At 43.7% G+C, this 18,835-nt stretch overlaps 1 protein-coding gene across 7 annotated transcripts in view; it reads right to left on the bottom strand.

Annotated features, from left to right (window-relative positions):
- LOC124015331 (trafficking kinesin-binding protein 1-like) overlaps window positions 1-14,994 on the bottom strand; it is a 46,272-nt gene extending 31,278 nt beyond the window's left edge. For 6 of the 7 annotated variants that reach the window (XR_006835133.1, XM_046330509.1, XM_046330513.1 and 3 more), the window contains exons 1-4: window positions 14,853-14,994; window positions 12,622-12,781; window positions 1,410-1,757; window positions 856-1,047 (exon numbers count right to left, since the gene is read on the bottom strand). Coding sequence is in view for 6 of the 7 variants with exons in the window: in XM_046330509.1 (XP_046186465.1) it covers window positions 856-1,047; window positions 1,410-1,470 (253 nt within the window). In the remaining variant the exon portion in view is untranslated. Of the gene's footprint in view, window positions 1-855; window positions 1,048-1,409; window positions 1,758-3,174; window positions 3,267-12,621; window positions 12,782-14,852 lie in introns of those variants that run through there. The other variant, XM_046330510.1, reaches the window with a different exon arrangement.
- Window positions 14,995-18,835: the final 3,841 nt, after the last annotated feature.

Here is an 18,835-nt window from a genome sequence, read left to right as displayed (position 1 = left end):
AACAACCTTTTTACGCTTTGTCATTATGAGATATTGTGTGTAGATTGATGAGATGTTTTTTTAATAAGGCTGTAATGTTACAAAATGTGGAAAGGGGATGTGGTCTGAATACTTTCCGAATGCACTGTATATATTTTAATTTTTGAAATACATTTCTTGTTTTGCCTCTTGGGCCAACCATGGTCCTGGGCCCTGGGGCTTCCGCCCTGGTAAGCCCCTGCATTAATCCAGCCCTGCTTCAAAGGACTGTTTTTCTAGGCTACCTGTGAACATTTATCCACTGGTAACATATTTCCAGCTCCAAACAGTGGTGAATTGGAAGAAACATCTGTTACAAGAAACACCAAAAAAGTATAATAACATTTGGCGTTTGTCATTAGCCTGAATTTAAGCGTCCACTGCTGTCCACGTGCGTCTCGGTGTCAGCCACTCATGACTGCCTTGGAAAAATGTCTGTGTTTTCGTCAAATCACATCGCAATTTGGAGCGTAGGCTATTCCAGACATTTTCAAGTCCATCAGCAAATATTTCATGTCTCTGACATGTGGTAACGATAAATAATGGTGAAATATAGCCTACAGTTTTCTTGACATTTTATTTGAATAGGCTCATGTTCTACCGGTAAGAAGTACTCACACTATTTATTTTGCTGGGACACCCTACCGGACCGCCTAAAACTCAAGCCAGCGGCTGCACCACATGAGTCAACTCATCATTGTATTTAAGAAGTTGATTCCCACCAATCTAAGTTGGTGAGGTGATTAACTAGTAAAACAGGTGCAGTACATTTGGCACACCAGTACCAGAGTCTTCTCCTGTGTTCGATGCCTAGCGTGGACAGAGTGGTGGACTTACAGAAGTACTTGAGCGTCTCTTCTATCTGATCGTGCGTGAGTCCCAGGGCGACCTCCGGGGGCAGCAGAGGGGTGTGGAGCCAGTCGTCGTGGTCGTAGCCAAACATGCAGTCCGCCCGCAGAGTGTAGTTAGGCAGTCCCTCAGACAGCAGGCTCACTATCTCCACCTCACTGTCGCCACCTGAACAAAGTTCTGACCGTGGAAAGGGAGGGGGGAGGTGTATGAGGGTGTGGCAGGGGAGATATGGGAGAACAAAAAGACAGCATTCATCCCATTGGATTGAGCGCTCTGAAATATACAAGTCTCTGCTGCCCCCCTGAGGCACTGACTGGATGACACAGTTCCCACTCACCACATTATAATGCATTACATTAAACACATGTAATTGAACACTGTTCCTGGATGCAGGATGGTAGTCCAATCTAATGTCCCCTGCAATGCTTCTAAGAGACCCATCTCCCCACTAGCTTCTAACAAGTGCTGTCCAATATGAAAGTGAATCCATTATCCAATCCCTCATAAACCGTCTACTACATTCATTAACTGTGACCTACCTGTGAGGGTGGACACATCATGGCTTCCCCTATCCACTCTTTCCAGGAGGTCGCACTCCATTTTAAGGCCCTCATATGGGGGCAGGGTCTCTGCATCGAGGCCCCCAGACGCCTCCCCCTGCCCCCCATAAAGGGAGAGGGTCGACAGGGGGTCCAGTGGGGAATGTGGGGGCCAGAAGAAGAGATGAGGAGGAGAGGGAGAGGGATGAGAGTGGGACAGCTTGACTGAGGCCGGGGTGTTCAGGGTGAGGGTGGAGGACTCAGGGCTGGTCCCTGTGAGGGACTGAGGCCCCCTGGTGGATCAGGGAGAAACAGCAGGCTGATCGCACATCTGGTACCAGGGCTGGTCTGAGAGAGGGAGAGAGAAAAAAAGTCTGAGTGTTGCTAGGTTTCCATCCAATTTGTGAGATTTTCATGCGAATATTCTAAAATCCGCATGAAAACATGTTCCCAGCAAAGATGTGTTTCCATCAAATTGACTTGTTGCAGATGATAGGTGTGTGATGACGTAAAGCACATCAAAATACATTTTGCAGTTAAGTTCCCATGTACTGAATAAAAAATACAAGTTAAATGAGTTTCCATCGCATTTTCAACTCTATTGATGGGTTTATCACTAAACAAAATTGCGTTAAATAGCGAATATGGCAACTCTGGTATTGGCACGTGCACTCTACCAACACCGCACAGATACTACGACAAAAGGGTAAGATTATTTTTATTTGTCAAACGGCAGTCAAGCATTGATGATCATGTCACCAGAATGAGACCCTTGATATTTATTGGAAAGCTCATTGCTTTTCACTTTCACCACCCTGTGAAGTTCATTATACCTTGTTTAATCTGTAGCCTAATAAACTCCATGCGTGACTCCAAATTTACTTTGACATTGTGGTTATTATATCAATATTTGCATAAAAGCGCTTCAAACGACATTTCTCGCATAATTAATTTTGCAGACACAAAAAGTCCCACCTTGTCTAGTTTATTTTTGGAAAGTTTACTGAAACATTTTCTGTTTCCATCAGTCTTGTCATTACATTGTTTGTTTTTTTATCCGACATGTACTTTACTCGCATAAAAAAGGTTGGACGGAAACCCGGTTAGAAAGATTCATTCAAACCGATCTTTAATTCATCATCATCATAGTATTTTACGTTTTAGTACGGAATGGCATAACATTAAATGTTACGTTTTGAACATGGGAATTACCATCAAATATGAACGTATCAAGAAAACTCTCGTCCCTTTACTGAAATGTATTTCACCAGTTTTTCCAGGTGAGACACTGAAATGATGCTCTCGTTTTCTATAACAGTATGGTGAAAAGACATACAGATATAGGTCAAGTTTAAGATCATTATTTTTGTACTTTAGACACTTGAACCACAACTTTACACGCATCTTCATATTTTTAAAGCCATGTAAAGTGTGTCATGCATGCTCCAATTGTCTCACTAGGCCTGGCCTTTCCCCAGAGATTTTAGGCTCAGAAAGCTGGTTACCCTAGCTACACACAGATCACGTTACAACCCGGAGCACAACACACCACTTCATGACATTTAAACCAACACAGTTACTAAACAAAGCTTTACGAGGCATAGTAAAAGTACTGTACATTCCAACTAGGACCGTGTGCTAAGGCTAGCTGCAACCTGTATGAAGAGTAAATGCTCATTCTTTCTGTTTACGAAAGCAAAGAGAAACAGCTAGCCTTAGCACACGGTCCTAGTTGGAATGTACAGTACTTTTAATTATGCCTCACCTCATTTCCTCTTTGAATTACGTCACTAGCCAGGCTATTCAGTTACAGAATTGATGTCCCTCTTCATAAGGCATATCACTTTCACCTGCATGTCCGCCAGGAAATGCTTGCGGGCCATCGATAGCCTGGCTAGTGACGTAATCCAAAGAGAAAATTAGGTGGGAGGGGGGGGGGGGGGGTTCAGGACATTCTAACAATGGGCAGCAAAGTAGCCTTAGTTTATTGATGGAACTCTAAACAATTGTCACATCCAGTTTTGTCATATTGTGGTTGTTAGTGTTTGGATACATCAGACCTCCGCAGTATCAAGGCCAGTAAGTAAAGGACAGTGGATATCATACAATACATTAGCTATGCATTGCAGTCTGAGTCAAGGACATATTATATGAGGACTATTGGGTTAACAAAGCACTGACCGTGCATGTGGGTAGACAAAACATGTGACACGCGCGCACACACACACACACACACGAGAGAGACAGATGAGACAGATGAGAATGACAATCTCTCCTCCTCCTTCCTCCCCCTCTCCAACCCTCTTAATTAACTGAGTGTATTGCTCTGGCCACTCCTGCCACATCCATCCGTCCACTCTCGCCACTTACAGCTGTCAGAGGGAGCAGCAGGGTCGTATACATACTCTAGGTCTGGCTTTTACTGTATCCACCCCCCACCACCATGATGCATAATGTCTGGTAGTCCTGTAGCATGTCGTGTCTATTGACAAGAATGATAAGTAGTACTTGTGTTTTCACTAGGATGCTAAATGAGGGTGCGTGGATGCAGTCCAAAATATCATGTTATTATACAATTATAAATGTCTTACTACCACGCCTTAAAGGACAAATAAAAAGATATTGAGGGGAATCAATTGGCATTTGGTACTGGCACACAAACTAACCTGCAGCACACAGTCTCACACACAAAACAAATGGAGCGTGCCCATGCGCACACACACACACACACACACACACACACACACACACACACACACACACACACACACACACACACACACACACACACACACACACACACACACACACACACACACACACACACACACACACACACACACACACACACACACACAGACACATCATCTCTTTATCTGTCATATTTACATGCTGCCGAGGCCAAGTTGGCAGGCATTGTATTGTCGTCACATTATGGGTCTATTATCTACCCAGCCAAGTCTTGTAATCTTGTCTTGTAATCCCATTTAAAGGGGGTCACCAGTGGGCATGGTTATTGGCCATCTCCCCCTGTCTCATTCTCTGTGTGGTTGTCGTTGGGCCAGGCAGAATGCCAAGGGAAAGACCCTGTTACGCTGCCCAGTGTGCCCCACTGTACAACCCTGGGCTCCACCAGGCCCTCGTTCGCCAGATCAGCCAGCAAATTAACAGTCCAGAGAATCCACAGGAGCTGTGAGAAAACAATTGTCCGGTTCCCTAGACAAACACACAGTGGGGTGCGGAAGGCTGGGCCACTAAAGACAAAGCCAAAAACATATATCTGAGGATGTGTTCTGTACAGTACTTCCATAAGGATATAATCAAACACGCAGGCTATTATCTGTGTAGCCTACACAAGTTGCTCTTGAGAAATGTGGGAATGCACAGCAGTATGCTACGTGGTTTAACTCAAACAAGGAAAGTTACTTCAATCTGAATTTCAAGGATCGCAAACTACTTTCCTAATGTAAATGAGAAGTTAAAACGTTACCTTAATGTGTTATAGTTGCAAAGGGCACGTTCATCCAAGATGAGCAGTGCCAAAAGTAAAGGAATAATAAGTCAGGTATAAGTGTAACTCTCTAACTCTAATGGATGTCATTCTGAGGCTGACTGACCTTCCAGAGGACTCAACGTTGAACTCGTCAAAGCCGGCTTGGAAGAGCCCGTCTTAGGTGCTCTTTGGCCGTTCAGAAGGGGTGTGCACGTGTGTGGAGTCACACAGGAACGAGAGAGGAAGGTGGGGCAGACGAGGGTGCTACAGAAAGAAGCGAGGGAGGGCGGGAGGGGTAGAAAACAGACAGTGAGGAGGGACACTTGCAGGGTACAGTACTTAGGAAAGTGGGAAGGGAGGGGGCAGGAAAGGGTGGGCAAACTGAGTTGGAGAGAGAGGGCACAGGAGGGAGGAAAGGGGCCCTTGAGAGAAGAGTACTTAGGAAAAGAGGGAAGAAAGAGATGAATGGGTCACACTCAATTTAGCCTGTCACCACCAGACTGAATAACAAATCAGAATTTGCAAACCGGCTGAGAGGGAGAAGCTTGTCAAATGAAAATCTCGGCTCTAATTGGCTGAGGGCCAAGGACTCTGGACGCATGGTCGCCAGGGCAACAGTTTGGTCATGTGACTCTTACATAATTATTCAACTTCAAGGTAGAAGCTTGTACTTTATCCACAAACCAGAGAAAAGCTCTGTACTAAAATTGGGCAAGATTTACAAGACCCTTTGCACTAGAGCGAAATCTGCCCCCCCCTCCCAGAGGGAACAGGAAAAGCTAGGACAATCAAAGTCAAACAATATAAGACATCCACATAACAACAAGAAAGAGGAAAGTAGACCTCTAAGATCGCTTTAGTAAATCTAAGCCGGATCACCCCCACACAAGCTAATATACAATGCATCAGTGATGGAACTTGTTTTCTGAACCCAGACAGGGCTTCCATCCAACAGCTTCAGCGTTCTTTCACTGAGGGTGTAACTGACCCCATAACTGGCCTCGTTTACTTCAAGTGGTGCCACACTGTCCATTACTATGGTGGCCAGGGAGGGGCAGCGAGGGCACTATGGGATAATGAGATCAGATAGATAAACTAGTGCTTGAATGATACCTTCCATTTCATTATTTAACACTACCATGAGATAGCAGCTTATATGGTCTCTCCTGATAGGCTTAAATCAAGGAGCTGACCAGGCCGGCAGCCACACTAGATTTAGTTATGGGTGACGTGATTAGAGCCTTTCTAATGATTGCGGATCAAGCTAATTATAGTGGCCTCATATAGGAGTGTTGCTCCCATATGGCTGTGTCTAAACTTGACAGTTAATGTTGTTTTTGTATTCTGATCATGGAATTCCGGACACATTACGCGTCTACACCTACATTTAAAATGTGTCCACCATGTGCACATTGTGTCCGGATTCCCTTTTCCCGCACTATATAAAAATGACAGTATGCATTCTGCATACGATAGAATAGGCTAAATATGATAATAACACAACAACAACTGATGGCAGTACCTAACTACTGTAGCTAACTAGCCGGCTAACCTCTGTAGCAAGCCAGCAAGCAAAATGAAAGGGATTGCAAATGGGTTAGCATAACTCTAGCCAAACACAAAATAATTGTTCTAAATATGAACTGGCTGGATAGCATTTATGAGGCCAGAAAATATGTTCCGCACACGCTAGGAATGTCTTTTCTCCGACGTTATAATAAATAAACATTTTAACATCTTGGCCATGTTCTGTTATAATCTCCACCCGGCACAGCCAGAAGAGGACTGGCCACCCCACATTAGCCTGGTTCCTCTCTAGGTTTCTTCCTAGGTTTTGGCCTTTCTAGGGAGTTTTTCCTAGCCACCGTGCTTCTACACCTGCATTGCTTGCTGTTTGGGGTTTTAGGCTGGGTTTCTGTACAGCACTTTGAGATATCAGCTGATGTACGAAGGGCTATATAAATGCATTTGATTTGATTTGATTTGATTATGAAAATGTGCCTCTCAGTCCCAAAACATACATTCTCTGGAGACTCATAGCGGAGTGCTGATGACGTCACCCACTGTGTGCGCTTTTGGTAGCCTGACTGAATCCGGACTGAGGCGAAACCCACACACATACACACACACAATGCATCCCTGACCACCTCCTTAAGTTATCAGACCACAATGCATCTAGACCCGTCTTTTCAATACGATCTTCGTATTCTGATAGCAGAAGTTGCATGTAAAGTGTCAAGTGTAGACACGACCATAGAGAGGGGTCCCCCAAAATAGAACAGGTAACATTAGTTCCTACTAGGTAGGCCTTCAAACTCAATTGCGGAAAGATACTGAAAACCCACCAAACCTCTGAGAAAAGACAATAATTAGTCAACACGCTATACTAATAAAAAGCAGGAAATGAACTATTAAAATAGTTGATGGCCTATGATCCAGGCGGAGTAAAAGGCCTGAGTAAGTATGTAAATACAATACGCAATCTCCGGAGCCAAGCAGCCAGACAACATGGGTTGAAGTCGGTGAGGAGTATGCAGAGACATGTAGCTACTACAGTCTCATTTCAAACAGCTGAGCTAATGCGATGACCTTAGCCACTGTCTCATGGTCAGAGATAAGCTTGCTGTGTTGTATCAGTTGAGTATCTAGACACAGTGTTCACTCCCCAAACAATAAATAATGCCTACGAGACTTTCTGCACACACCATGGCTGAACTGCCTTCACTACAAACCTGATTCATCAAGTCACAAGGCAATTACAACTAAATGATATCTCAACTTAAAAAAGGCAGACTCAGCGAAATGACGTCGCCGCCGAGTAGCGCCGCAGATGTTGAGATAAGTGAGACGCAAGACTTCGCTCTCACACAGTCACACGCACCGTCTGAGCATGTGCACACGGGTTCGCTTCGCGCTGTTAAAGCGTGGTGGACAGGGCACCGAAACAGCGGAGAAGTTGAGCCTCGTACTTCAACGCTCTCAGTTTTTTGCGGAAATTGGCCCACTATGCTGTTTACTTTCTGCATGCACGTCAGTCATATCGCTGAGTCTACCTTTAAAGTAAGCGGAGTTTCCTGAGTCCACAATAAAACTAATTCAAGCTTCTCAGAGGACGAGGAAAGTGACATATGTTCCAAATTCCTCCCAATCCCCACAAAGCCTAATATTTTCCCCAGTCGGCAGCCGCCGTGGCTGCAAGAAGCTTCCCCCTGCTATTGCGAACCGGATCAAAACCGCTGACAAAGCCATCGACCCTGGAAACAGACTGCCGTGAGATATAGTCCGTGGCACTTGCAACGCCAGGGTTGTGGGTTCGATTCCGACTGGGGACCCGCATGAAAATGTATGAGCTCACAACTGTAAGTCGCGCTGGATGAGTGCGTCTGCTAAATAACAAACATAAATAAATGAACGTCCTTGGCCCTTTGAAGACCCGTTGACAGGTACCATCCCAACAGACACCGCATCTATTACACCCTGTCTCCACATAGGTCCTCTAACAGACACTTCACTCTCATTCCTATGAAGCAACCTGCGGTCACCATTAACTCAAACTGGGAGCACTGGTTGGTTAACCATTAACTTCCTCATTGTACTATTTCCCATAAAGACCCAGTCTATCAACCACCTCACTGATAAAGGTGTGGCGTCTCTTAAATGTATATTGTTTCAACTCTGGCACGGGAAAGGAGTACGACAAAGTATTTCGAAGATCAACGTTTGTCCATTTCCAATGTGACATTTCAGTTATTCTCGTGGCTCTTGCCTATCTAACAATACACACTATTTGGATGCTTTGAGAACGACTTGTGTGATGTCTTTTTGTCATCTGTTGTTATGGCAGTTTGGCTCCTTCAGATCATTTGGATGGTACAGACGAAACCAAAGTCTGGATAAAAACGTTGAAGCCTCTGGATCTACAGAGATGAAGCCACGGGTACTATTGTACCTGATCGGGCCTCGATCAGGTACAAACCAAGGCAAAATGCAAATCCCCAAGCCTGTCATGAGTCATGACAAAAGGCAGGATATGAGCTGAGAGATAACTCTCCACAAAGCAAATGGAAACACTTGGTATAGTATGAGAGAAAGAAAAAAACAGGAGAGAGAATGAGAGAGAGAAAGAGAGAGAGAGAGAAATCGTAAGAAAGCTAGAGAGAGATACTACACAGCCACCAGCATCTATCTTTAAAATGACCTCTGCCCAGAAGTTTTGTTACAAGCTAATGAATACAGCTATGATACATACAGAGGCAGGTATAGGGGCATGGGAAAGTGGATAAAGAAAGAGGGGGGGGGGAGAGAGAGACAGAGTGAGAGGATACAGAGCCACAAAAAGAGACACAGACAGACAGACAGACAGACAGACAGACAGACAGACAGACAGACAGACAGACAGACAGACAGACAGACAGACAGACAGACAGACAGACAGACAGACAGACAGACAGACAGACAGACAGACAGACAGACAGAGACAGACAGACAGAGACAGACAGACAGACAGACAGACAGACAGACAGACAGACAGACAGACAGACAGACAGACAGACAGACAGACAGACAGACAGACAGACAGACAGACAGACAGAACAGCACTGTATCAGGAGAACCTTTACTTGGACAGAGACCGGTTATTTTTACAACCCACTAGTCACCCAGACAACTGGAGCAGCTATATCTGGACTCCAACTACAGTATGAATAGAAAGTGGCCTTAAATACCTAAACCTAAATACCAACACACTCGCGGTCTCAGCTGATTCTCTGTGCAGACCAGAGGTTACTAGCCCTGCTCCTACAGAGCAAATGTGCTAAACGGTGTTCAGGTTTTTTTGTTCCAGCCCAGATCTTAACATACCCGCTGTTGTGACCGGACCAATCTACTACTCACAAAGACCTTGATCGGTTGAATTAGTTGACTTAAATGTTGGGCTGCAGCAAAAGCCTGCACACCCTGTAAGATAGACACAAGAGTCTGTGAGCAAAAGCTACAAGTGAGGAGAGGTTGAAGGATTGAGAGTCGAACACTGTCATCATTATGTCTGTCAAGTGGTAATTCTCATCAAACGTAATGTCATTCACAACTCGCCATTAAGAAGACAAGTAAGGACCGTTCAAGCCAAACAGAGTGGCATTCTATCTCTAATATGCTAACAGACAGAGAGTTGCTATTGTATCCATATGGTTGTATTTGAAGAGAGTACACGGATGGTTTGGGTAGTTGGGAATCGCCAATGCACACACTGTATCCTTTATCATGCACACACTGTATCCTTTATCATGCACACACTGTATCCTTTATCATGCACACACTGTATCCTTTGTCATGCACACACTGTATCCTTTATCATGCACACTGTATCCTTTATCATGCACACACTGTATCATTTATCATGCACACACTGTATCCTTTGTCATGCACACACTGTATCCTTTATCATGCACACTGTATCCTTTATCATGCACACACTGTATCCTTTATCATGCACACTGTATCCTTTGGCATGCACACACTGTATCCTTTATCATGCACACTGTATCCTTTATCATGCACACACTGTATCCTTTGTCATGCACACACTGTATCCTTTATCATGCACACTGTATCCTTTATCATGCACACACTGTATCCTTTATCATGCACACTGTATCCTTTGTCATGCACACACTGTATCCTTTATCATGCACACTGTATCCTTTATCATGCACACACTGTATCCTTTGTCATGCACACTGTATCCTATGTCATGCACACACTGTATCCTTTATCATGCACACTGTATCCTTTATCATGCACACACTATATCCTTTAGCGTGCACACGCTGTATCCTTTAGCGTGCACACTGTATCCTTTGTCATGCACACACTGTATCCTTTATCATGCACACTGTATCCTTTATCATGCACACACAATATCCTTTAGCGTGCACACGCTGTATCCTTTATCATGCACACATTTGGTCTGCGGTGGTGTGAATTGCTGCGGTTGCGACATGGCTAAAAGAGACTTTCACACAACATGCAATTCAACTCAGGTCAACTTGCCTCCTCACAAATACCTTGGACGACTGCACCGTGTTACATTCTCTCGCCCTTTTTTTTAAGCAGGAAGACGGTATTACTGATTGAAACCACTCTGCCAGCTCACAAGACAGTTATCAGAGGTCAATAAATCAACCCGAAGTGGCCACACACAAATGCAAATGCATGTGTTGCACACACACAGCACCTCATGTTCTGCAATGGCTGCCATCCACATCTGCTCTGTCTGGCCAAAAGCTCCTTCAGTTGTTTGTCAGTCATACCACGCCAGGTAAGCTATAAATCCTTTCAGACATTTGCCCTCTCACACACCAGACACATATTTCCCTACACTTCTATATATTGAATATTTTCTATATAGGCCTTCCAAGGAAAGAGAACAGGTGACATGCACCTGTACAGTCACAACATTAGCTAATTCATGTCACTATAATAACATAGTCACAACATTAGCTAACTCATGTCGTTATAATAACATAGTCACAACATTAGCTAACTCATGTCACTATAATAACATAGTCACAACATTAGCTAACTCATGTCACTATAATAACATAGTCACAACATTAGCTAACTCATGTCACTATAATAACATAGTCACAACATTAGCTAACTCATGTCACTATAATAACATAGTCACAACATTAGCTAACTCATGTCGTTATAATAACATAGTCACAACATTAGCTAACAACATAGTCACAACATTAGCTAACTCATGTCGTTATAATAACATAGTCACAACATTAGCTAACTCATGTCACTATAATAACATAGTCACAACATTAGCTAACTCATGTTGTTATAATAACATAGTCACAACATTAGCTAACTCATGTCGTTATAATAACATAGTCACAACATTAGCTAACTCATGTTGTTATAATAACATAGTCACAACATTAGCTAACTCATGTCGTTATAATAACATAGTCACAACATTAGCTAACTCATGCTGTTATAATAACATAGTCACAACATTAGCTAACTCATGCCATTATAATAACATAGTCACAACATTAGCTAACTCATGCCGTTATAATAACATAGTCACAACATTAGCTAACTCATGCTGTTATAATAACATAGTCACAACATTAGGATAGATAAACCATACCATCATAATAACATCTAAACAGTTGATAAAGTACAACCACAGCATCAGTTAGTGAAATATTTCACCTTAGTATAGGTTAGCCCCATCTTGCAAGTACTGTGGTTCAACAGGCCTACAGGCCTTTTGACAGGCTCTTACAGAGCCTAGCTAAGACCAACAATACACAAACGATGACACAATACATCAGCTATGAAGTGAACCTCTATGATCTTCAAAATAACAGACCTCTTTACTGTGCTTCTGGTCAATGTTTGCAATGTTTTCATTCGACTGAAAGCACTCTGAAACACACACACACACTTCTGTAGTTTGCAGTCAATTTGTTTAGTCTGCCCCGAATGTATTGACATTACAAAGTTGCAGGGAGGGGAGAAGAACGAACACAGAAGTCCTCCGTGCCGGCTCTCTCAGGGATCATGAACGCAAACCGAGTCAGAGGCTAACTACAGCAGCAATAGACACAGAGACGGCATGCTGATAACGCTGATGACATTAGGTTATTAGCTTTACTGACTAACTGAGTATAACACTTACTGTTGTAAATGACAGTTACTTACCGTGCTGCTAGGAGTATCCTTGCATTGATTGGACGCAGGTGCAGTTGCTAGGACAGTCTCTCCTTGAGAGTGAGTGAGCCCGAGTCAAAAACCAACGGCCTCTACAGCTGCTGCTTCTCCTGTCAGCTACCTTTAGCACTCATCCAGTGTGGTGTCCTGGCTGAGAGGGAGAGAGAGAGAGAGAGAGAGAGAGAGAGAGAGAGAGAGAGAGAGAGAGAGAGAGAGAGAGAGAGAGAGAGAGAGGGAGGGAAGGCAGGAGGAGGTGGGGTTATAATGGAGAGAGAGGTGGGGGAGGGACAGCGAGAGAGGGTGTGTGTGACAGACAAAGAGATTGTGTGTGTGTGAGAGAGAGAGAGAGAATGAGAGTGGAAGACAGTCTGTGAGTCAGCACTTGTACACGCGCTGTTGTATTGCAGCTGCAGGCAAGGAATTCCCTCTCCCCTCTCTCTCGGTCATACTATCTGGCTCAGTCTGGTGCTCTGGTCAGAGCCATTCATTTGCGTCAGTCAAATCAGACATCTCACTTTCTGCTTTACACACAGCCGTGCACTAGCCAAATCAAATGCCTTACTCAGGCACTCGTTGATTACGCCACAGTTCAACATACCTACAGCTATTATAATGGATGTGTTTTTCTAAAAACTAGAAGATAACTGATTAACAATTAATAATGCTCAAATCGGGTCATAATCAAACCGGTGACGTGCAACCAACAGTCAGCAGATAAACTTAGCTCCTGTCGTTTGGTCCCAACATGCTCTCTAAATCCGGCTTATAGCTTTTAGAAACAATTATCCATTGTAGTTTGACAATTAAACTAACCGGAAAACTAGGACACTTCGGCTACATGCTGATGGCATATGGTAGGCCAACATCAGACTATGCTCAATAAAAGGAAGGCACTGAATATGAAATGCATGGATACATCATAGATCTGTGAACACAGAGGCGTCATTATTTGGCACAGACTCTAAACCAGTTGTCTGGTCATGAACTGTCAGGCTATTTATGGAAAAGTATCACAATTTAGAAAAGGTATGTTCTAAATTACAGCTCTGAGTAATAAGGGCTGCCATATAAGGGCATTTCTATTCAGTCATCAAACATTGTGGTGAGAGCACCACCTCCTGTTGTGTCCCCGAGCTAATTACAACAGGATGCAGCCAGCATAGGCTACAGTGACAATGACGTTCAAAGAGTGAGTTGACTGGATCTGACATTCAGTGACTTTCTTGATTGTATCTGTATCGAGGTGCTATAGTATATTCCAAACACCCATCAATATGTAGGGTTGGTATCATCAGTGTCAAGGGTGGTGTTGGATGGTTCCAAGGACCAACATCAGTTGTTTAACAAGATCAAAATGCAGTCGATGATAGAACAGGGTCATATACACCTATTTTGATAAACACGTTTTTTTTTCTTCAAAACATGGCCACATGAACACATTTACTGATAGGGAAGCACCGCTACAGGACACATGGACTGTACCCATCAAATTGTAGCCCACTATAGTTACACCGGCAGGGGATTTTCAAAGACCAACGTTAATGTTTGTTTGAAATATTGTTGCAAAAATGGTGTCGCAAGCAGTAACAATGTGGCAAACAGAAACATGACCAGTCCTGTTTATAGACTATCCTAGTCAATATTTATCTGCCCTCTGCCTATATCCCGTTGTGATTTATTCGTCCACTATGAATCAATTACATGTGAACTAAAAAAAATAATTCATGTTTGGGGTAAAAAAGGAAACGTTAATTATCGACTTGAATTGTCGGCAACCGGATGGGTGCGATTCATTTGTCAATTAGGCCTAACAAAGATGAGATACTGTTGTCGTGATACGATCTGATCTGCCTCAGCCAATTTTCCAGTTGACCAGCTAACGAACGTTACATCTCACTTCGTCTTTTCTGCTGATAATTCCTTCACTATGCTGCAACTGAAAAATGGTGACAGTCGTGTACAATGTGTTCATTTTCCCTTCTTCATTGAGGCAAATAAAGTGTTTATTTTGAGAACATTGGCAAAGAGCACAGGCGTTTTGCATTTCCACGGACAACAAAAGGGACAGGGATCCTACCATTTGATCCCACCCTGTGTGAGCCTATGGAAACATCGCTTCATCAAGTTGGTCACCCTTTCCTTTGTTTAGAAGAAGATAAATACCAAAATACAACTATCAACAGAGATGAGATAAACAAGTTAACAAGTTTATAGAGACTTACGCATTTGCTTTTACCCAAGTTCTTCAAGGTCGTTTTGTCGGCTAAACTTGACAGGAACTTTTCCTCCGGACTTCGATCTGTCAAAGCGCTGGGTCCGTCTGTATTTGGTCATCTTGGAAGCGAAGCATTATGGCACATGTAGTTTCACGTGCAACCTCCTTGCTTAGCTAGAATACTTTGAACCAGTGGCCCCCAGGAACAGTAACAGACATGATGAACACCACAACAATTCCGCATTCATGCGCAAATCTGACAAATATTTTGTGAAATTGTATGTATTACAAATGTCAATGTGTTCAGAATGTGTCCCAAATGTAAATATATGATGTACACACAGACCACTGTTGTTTGATTTCAACAGACAAAAAAATATAATAGAAAAGCAACCCAGTTGAGGACAGTGTCACAACACCTAAAAAGTTTGCAGCCCAGCCATGTTCAAATTAGAGGCAGTCCAAACCAGCAGTCACATGAAAAGTATTTTAGTCATGTCCTGCTGCTCCATGGATCATTTTGGTGATACTATATCTGACATATCAGGCATTCTTCTAGTGGTTAAAGGAGACAGTTAACCTGAATGCTGCAGATTACAAGCATGGGAATTATGAATAAGCTTGACCTTCCTATATGACATGTTGATGCTGTTTATTGACTTTCTTAGATATTAGTTATGGTTATATTCATACTTATTTTTGAAAGATAAGATTGGAAGGATTTAATCATATTCAAGGGTACAAATGGGTACAGATATATATTGTGAGAAATGTGTAAAAGACCCATTTGCTGTGCAATTGTACTACTCCTCCCAAAACAGCAGGAACACTTATGGGCTTGATGTTTCTCCCATTCTAAAGATGGGCTTCATCGCTCTCCTACTCTATATCTAGATTCTCCCACACTCCTTAAGATGCCTACACTGAGTTGGAGCAACAAATGATAGACTATTTTAATCCATCTGACCCTAAACAACACACACACACACACCAGAGGGGAGGACGCCTTATAATGGCTGGAATGGAGTCAATGGATTGGTATGAACCACATGGAAACCACGTGTTTGTTGTCTTTGATACCATTCCATCGACTCCATTCCAGCCATTATTATGAGTCGTCCTCCTCTCAGCAGCCTCCACTGACACACACACGGTGGCGCTGATATATGGAGTAAAGCAGTATTTGAATGTGCAGTGTTTTGATGCGTAGGCTACTGTCTACCTCTAGTGGCTAAAGTCATGTACAGAAATGTACAGTAAAAACACAAAGAAATGCATTGACTATTCTTGATACACACGGGAAACTTACCATTAGCTACAGTGAAAAACCCAGCAGCATTGCCGTTCTTGACACAAACCAGTGCACCTGGCACCTACTACTATACCCCGTTTAAAGGCACTTAGATTTTTTTTTGTCTTGCCCATTTACCCTCTGAATGGCAAACATACATAATCCATATCTCAATTGTCTCAAGGCTTAAAAATACTTCTTTAACCTGTCTCCTCCCCTTCATTCTACACTGATTGAAGTTGATTTGACCAGTGACATCAATAAGTGATCACAGCTTTCACCTGGATAGTCTTTGTTAGGGAAAGAGCTGGTGTCCTTAATGTTTTGTACATATACACTGCTCAACTAAATAAAGGGAACACTTAAACAACACAATGTAACTCCAAGTCAATCACACTTCTGTGAAATCAAACTGTCCACTTAGGAAGCAACACTGATTGACAATACATTTCACATGCTGTTGTGCAAATGGAATAGACAACAGGTGGAAATTATAGGCAATTAGCAAGACACCCCCAATAAAGGAGTGGTTCTGCAGGTGGTGACGACAGACCACTTCTCAGTTCCTATGCTTCCTGGCTGATGTTTTGGTCACTTTTGAATGCTGGCGGTGATTTCACTCTAGTGGTAGCATGAGATGGAGTCTACAACCCACACAAGTGGCTCAGGTAGTGCAGCTCATCCAGGATGGAACATCAATGCGAGCTGTGGCAAGAAGGTTTGCTGTGTCTGTCAGCGTAGTGTCCAGAGCATGGAGGCCCTACCAGGAGACAGGCCAGTACATCAGGAGATGTGGAGGAGGCCGTAGGAGGGCAACAACCCAGCAGCAGGACTGCTACCTCCGCCTTTGTGCAAGGAGGAGCAGGAGGAGCACTGCCAGAGCCCTGCAAAATGACCTCCAGCAGGCCACAAATGTGCATGTGTCTGCTTAAACGGTCAGAAACAGACTCCATGAGGGTGGTATGACGCCTGACGTCCACAGGTGGGGGTTGTGCTTACAGCCCAACACCGTGCAGGACGTTTGGCATTTGCCAGAGAACACCAAGATTGGCAAATTCGCCACTGGCGCCCTGTGCTCTTCACAGATGAAAGCAGGTTCACACTGAGCACATGTGACAGACGTGACAGCCTGGAGACGCCGTGGAGAACGTTCTGCTGCCTGCAACATCCTCCAGCATGACCGGTTTGGCGGTGGGTCAGTCATGGTGTGGGGTGGCATTTCTTTGGGGGGCCGCACAGCCCTCCATGTGCTCGCCAGAGGTAGCCTGACTGCCATTTGGTACCGAGATGAGATCCTCAGACCCCTTGTGAGACCATATGCTGGTGGGGTTGGCCCTTGGTTCCTCCTAATGCAAGACAATGCTAGACCTCATGTGGCTGGAGTGTGTCAGCAGTTCCTGCAAGAGGTAGGCATTGATACTATGGACTGGCCCGCCCGTTCCCCAGACCTGAATCCAATTGAGCACATCTGGGACATCATGTCTCACTCCATCCACCACAGACTGTCCAGGAGTTGGCGAATGCTTTAGTCCAGGTCTGGGAGGAGATCCCTCAGGAGACCATCTGCCACCTCATCAGGAGCATGCCCAGGCGTTGCAGGGAGGTCATACAGGCACGTGGAGGCCACACACACTACTGAGCCTCATTTTGACTTGTTTTAAGGACATTACATCAAAGTTGGATCATCCTGTAGTGTGGTTTTCGACATTAATTTTGTGTGACTCCAAATCCAGACCTCCATGGGTTGATCAATTTGATTTCCATTGATAATTTTTGTGTGATTTTGTTGTCAGCACATTCAACTATGTAAAGAAAAAAGTATTTAATAAAAAGATTTCATTCATTCAGATCTAGGATGAGTTATTTTAGTGTTCCCTTTATTTTGAGAAGTGTATAATATGCCATTTAGCAGATGCTTTTATCCAAAGCAACAGTCATGAATGCATACATTTTACATATGGTTGGCACTGGGATCAACCCCACTGCCCTGGCTTTACCAGCAACGTGCTCTACCAACGGAGTTACAAAGGACATTATAGATTTATCACACGTACTCTGTCATAGCTGTTGCATGTTAAACAATCCGATTTATAGACAATATTATTATCCATATTAATCCACCCAAGAAATCATTGGTACTTGAACCTCTCTACACTATAATCACTTGAACATGTTTTAATGTAGCAGAGTAGTCTAATTCTGTCTTGTGGGGTGAGATCCTATATTGCTTCCCACTGTCCATTCTTCCACATTAAACACAAGACTACAGTGTCTCACATTGGGGAAACAGCCATTAATCATTTACAACACTCTCCATCAATCCAGCCAGTGAGCCGATGGGGCTGGTCCGGTCCTGGACTGGCGGCCTCATCCTCTCCCAAGGACAATGGGGCCATTTCCTGTCGGGTGTAAAAGCAGAGACAGTGGAGTATTGTGAGGCAGGACATCATATCAGCCAGCCATGACCTTGGAGTGAAAGACTGACTCAGTCATATACACTGAGATTCATTGGTCCATTTGCTTTGAGGTGGGGGCTGATTGGTCACTGGCACCCAAATGCAGTCATCAGAATGTTCAGATGACCCCCTGTGTAGAAAGTTCAGAGCAGTTACAAGCCCTACTACAAGCCAATGAATACATCTGTGATATTGCGTAGAAGGAGGCATTGTGGTGTGTGTGTGTGTGTGTGTGTGTGTGTG

Source organism: Oncorhynchus gorbuscha, linkage group LG26, assembly GCF_021184085.1.
Source record: "Oncorhynchus gorbuscha isolate QuinsamMale2020 ecotype Even-year linkage group LG26, OgorEven_v1.0, whole genome shotgun sequence".
Taxonomy (NCBI): Eukaryota; Metazoa; Chordata; class Actinopteri; order Salmoniformes; family Salmonidae; genus Oncorhynchus; species Oncorhynchus gorbuscha.
The sequence above is the reverse complement of the archived record's forward strand: the minus strand, read 5'-3'. Positions and strand labels throughout refer to the sequence as shown.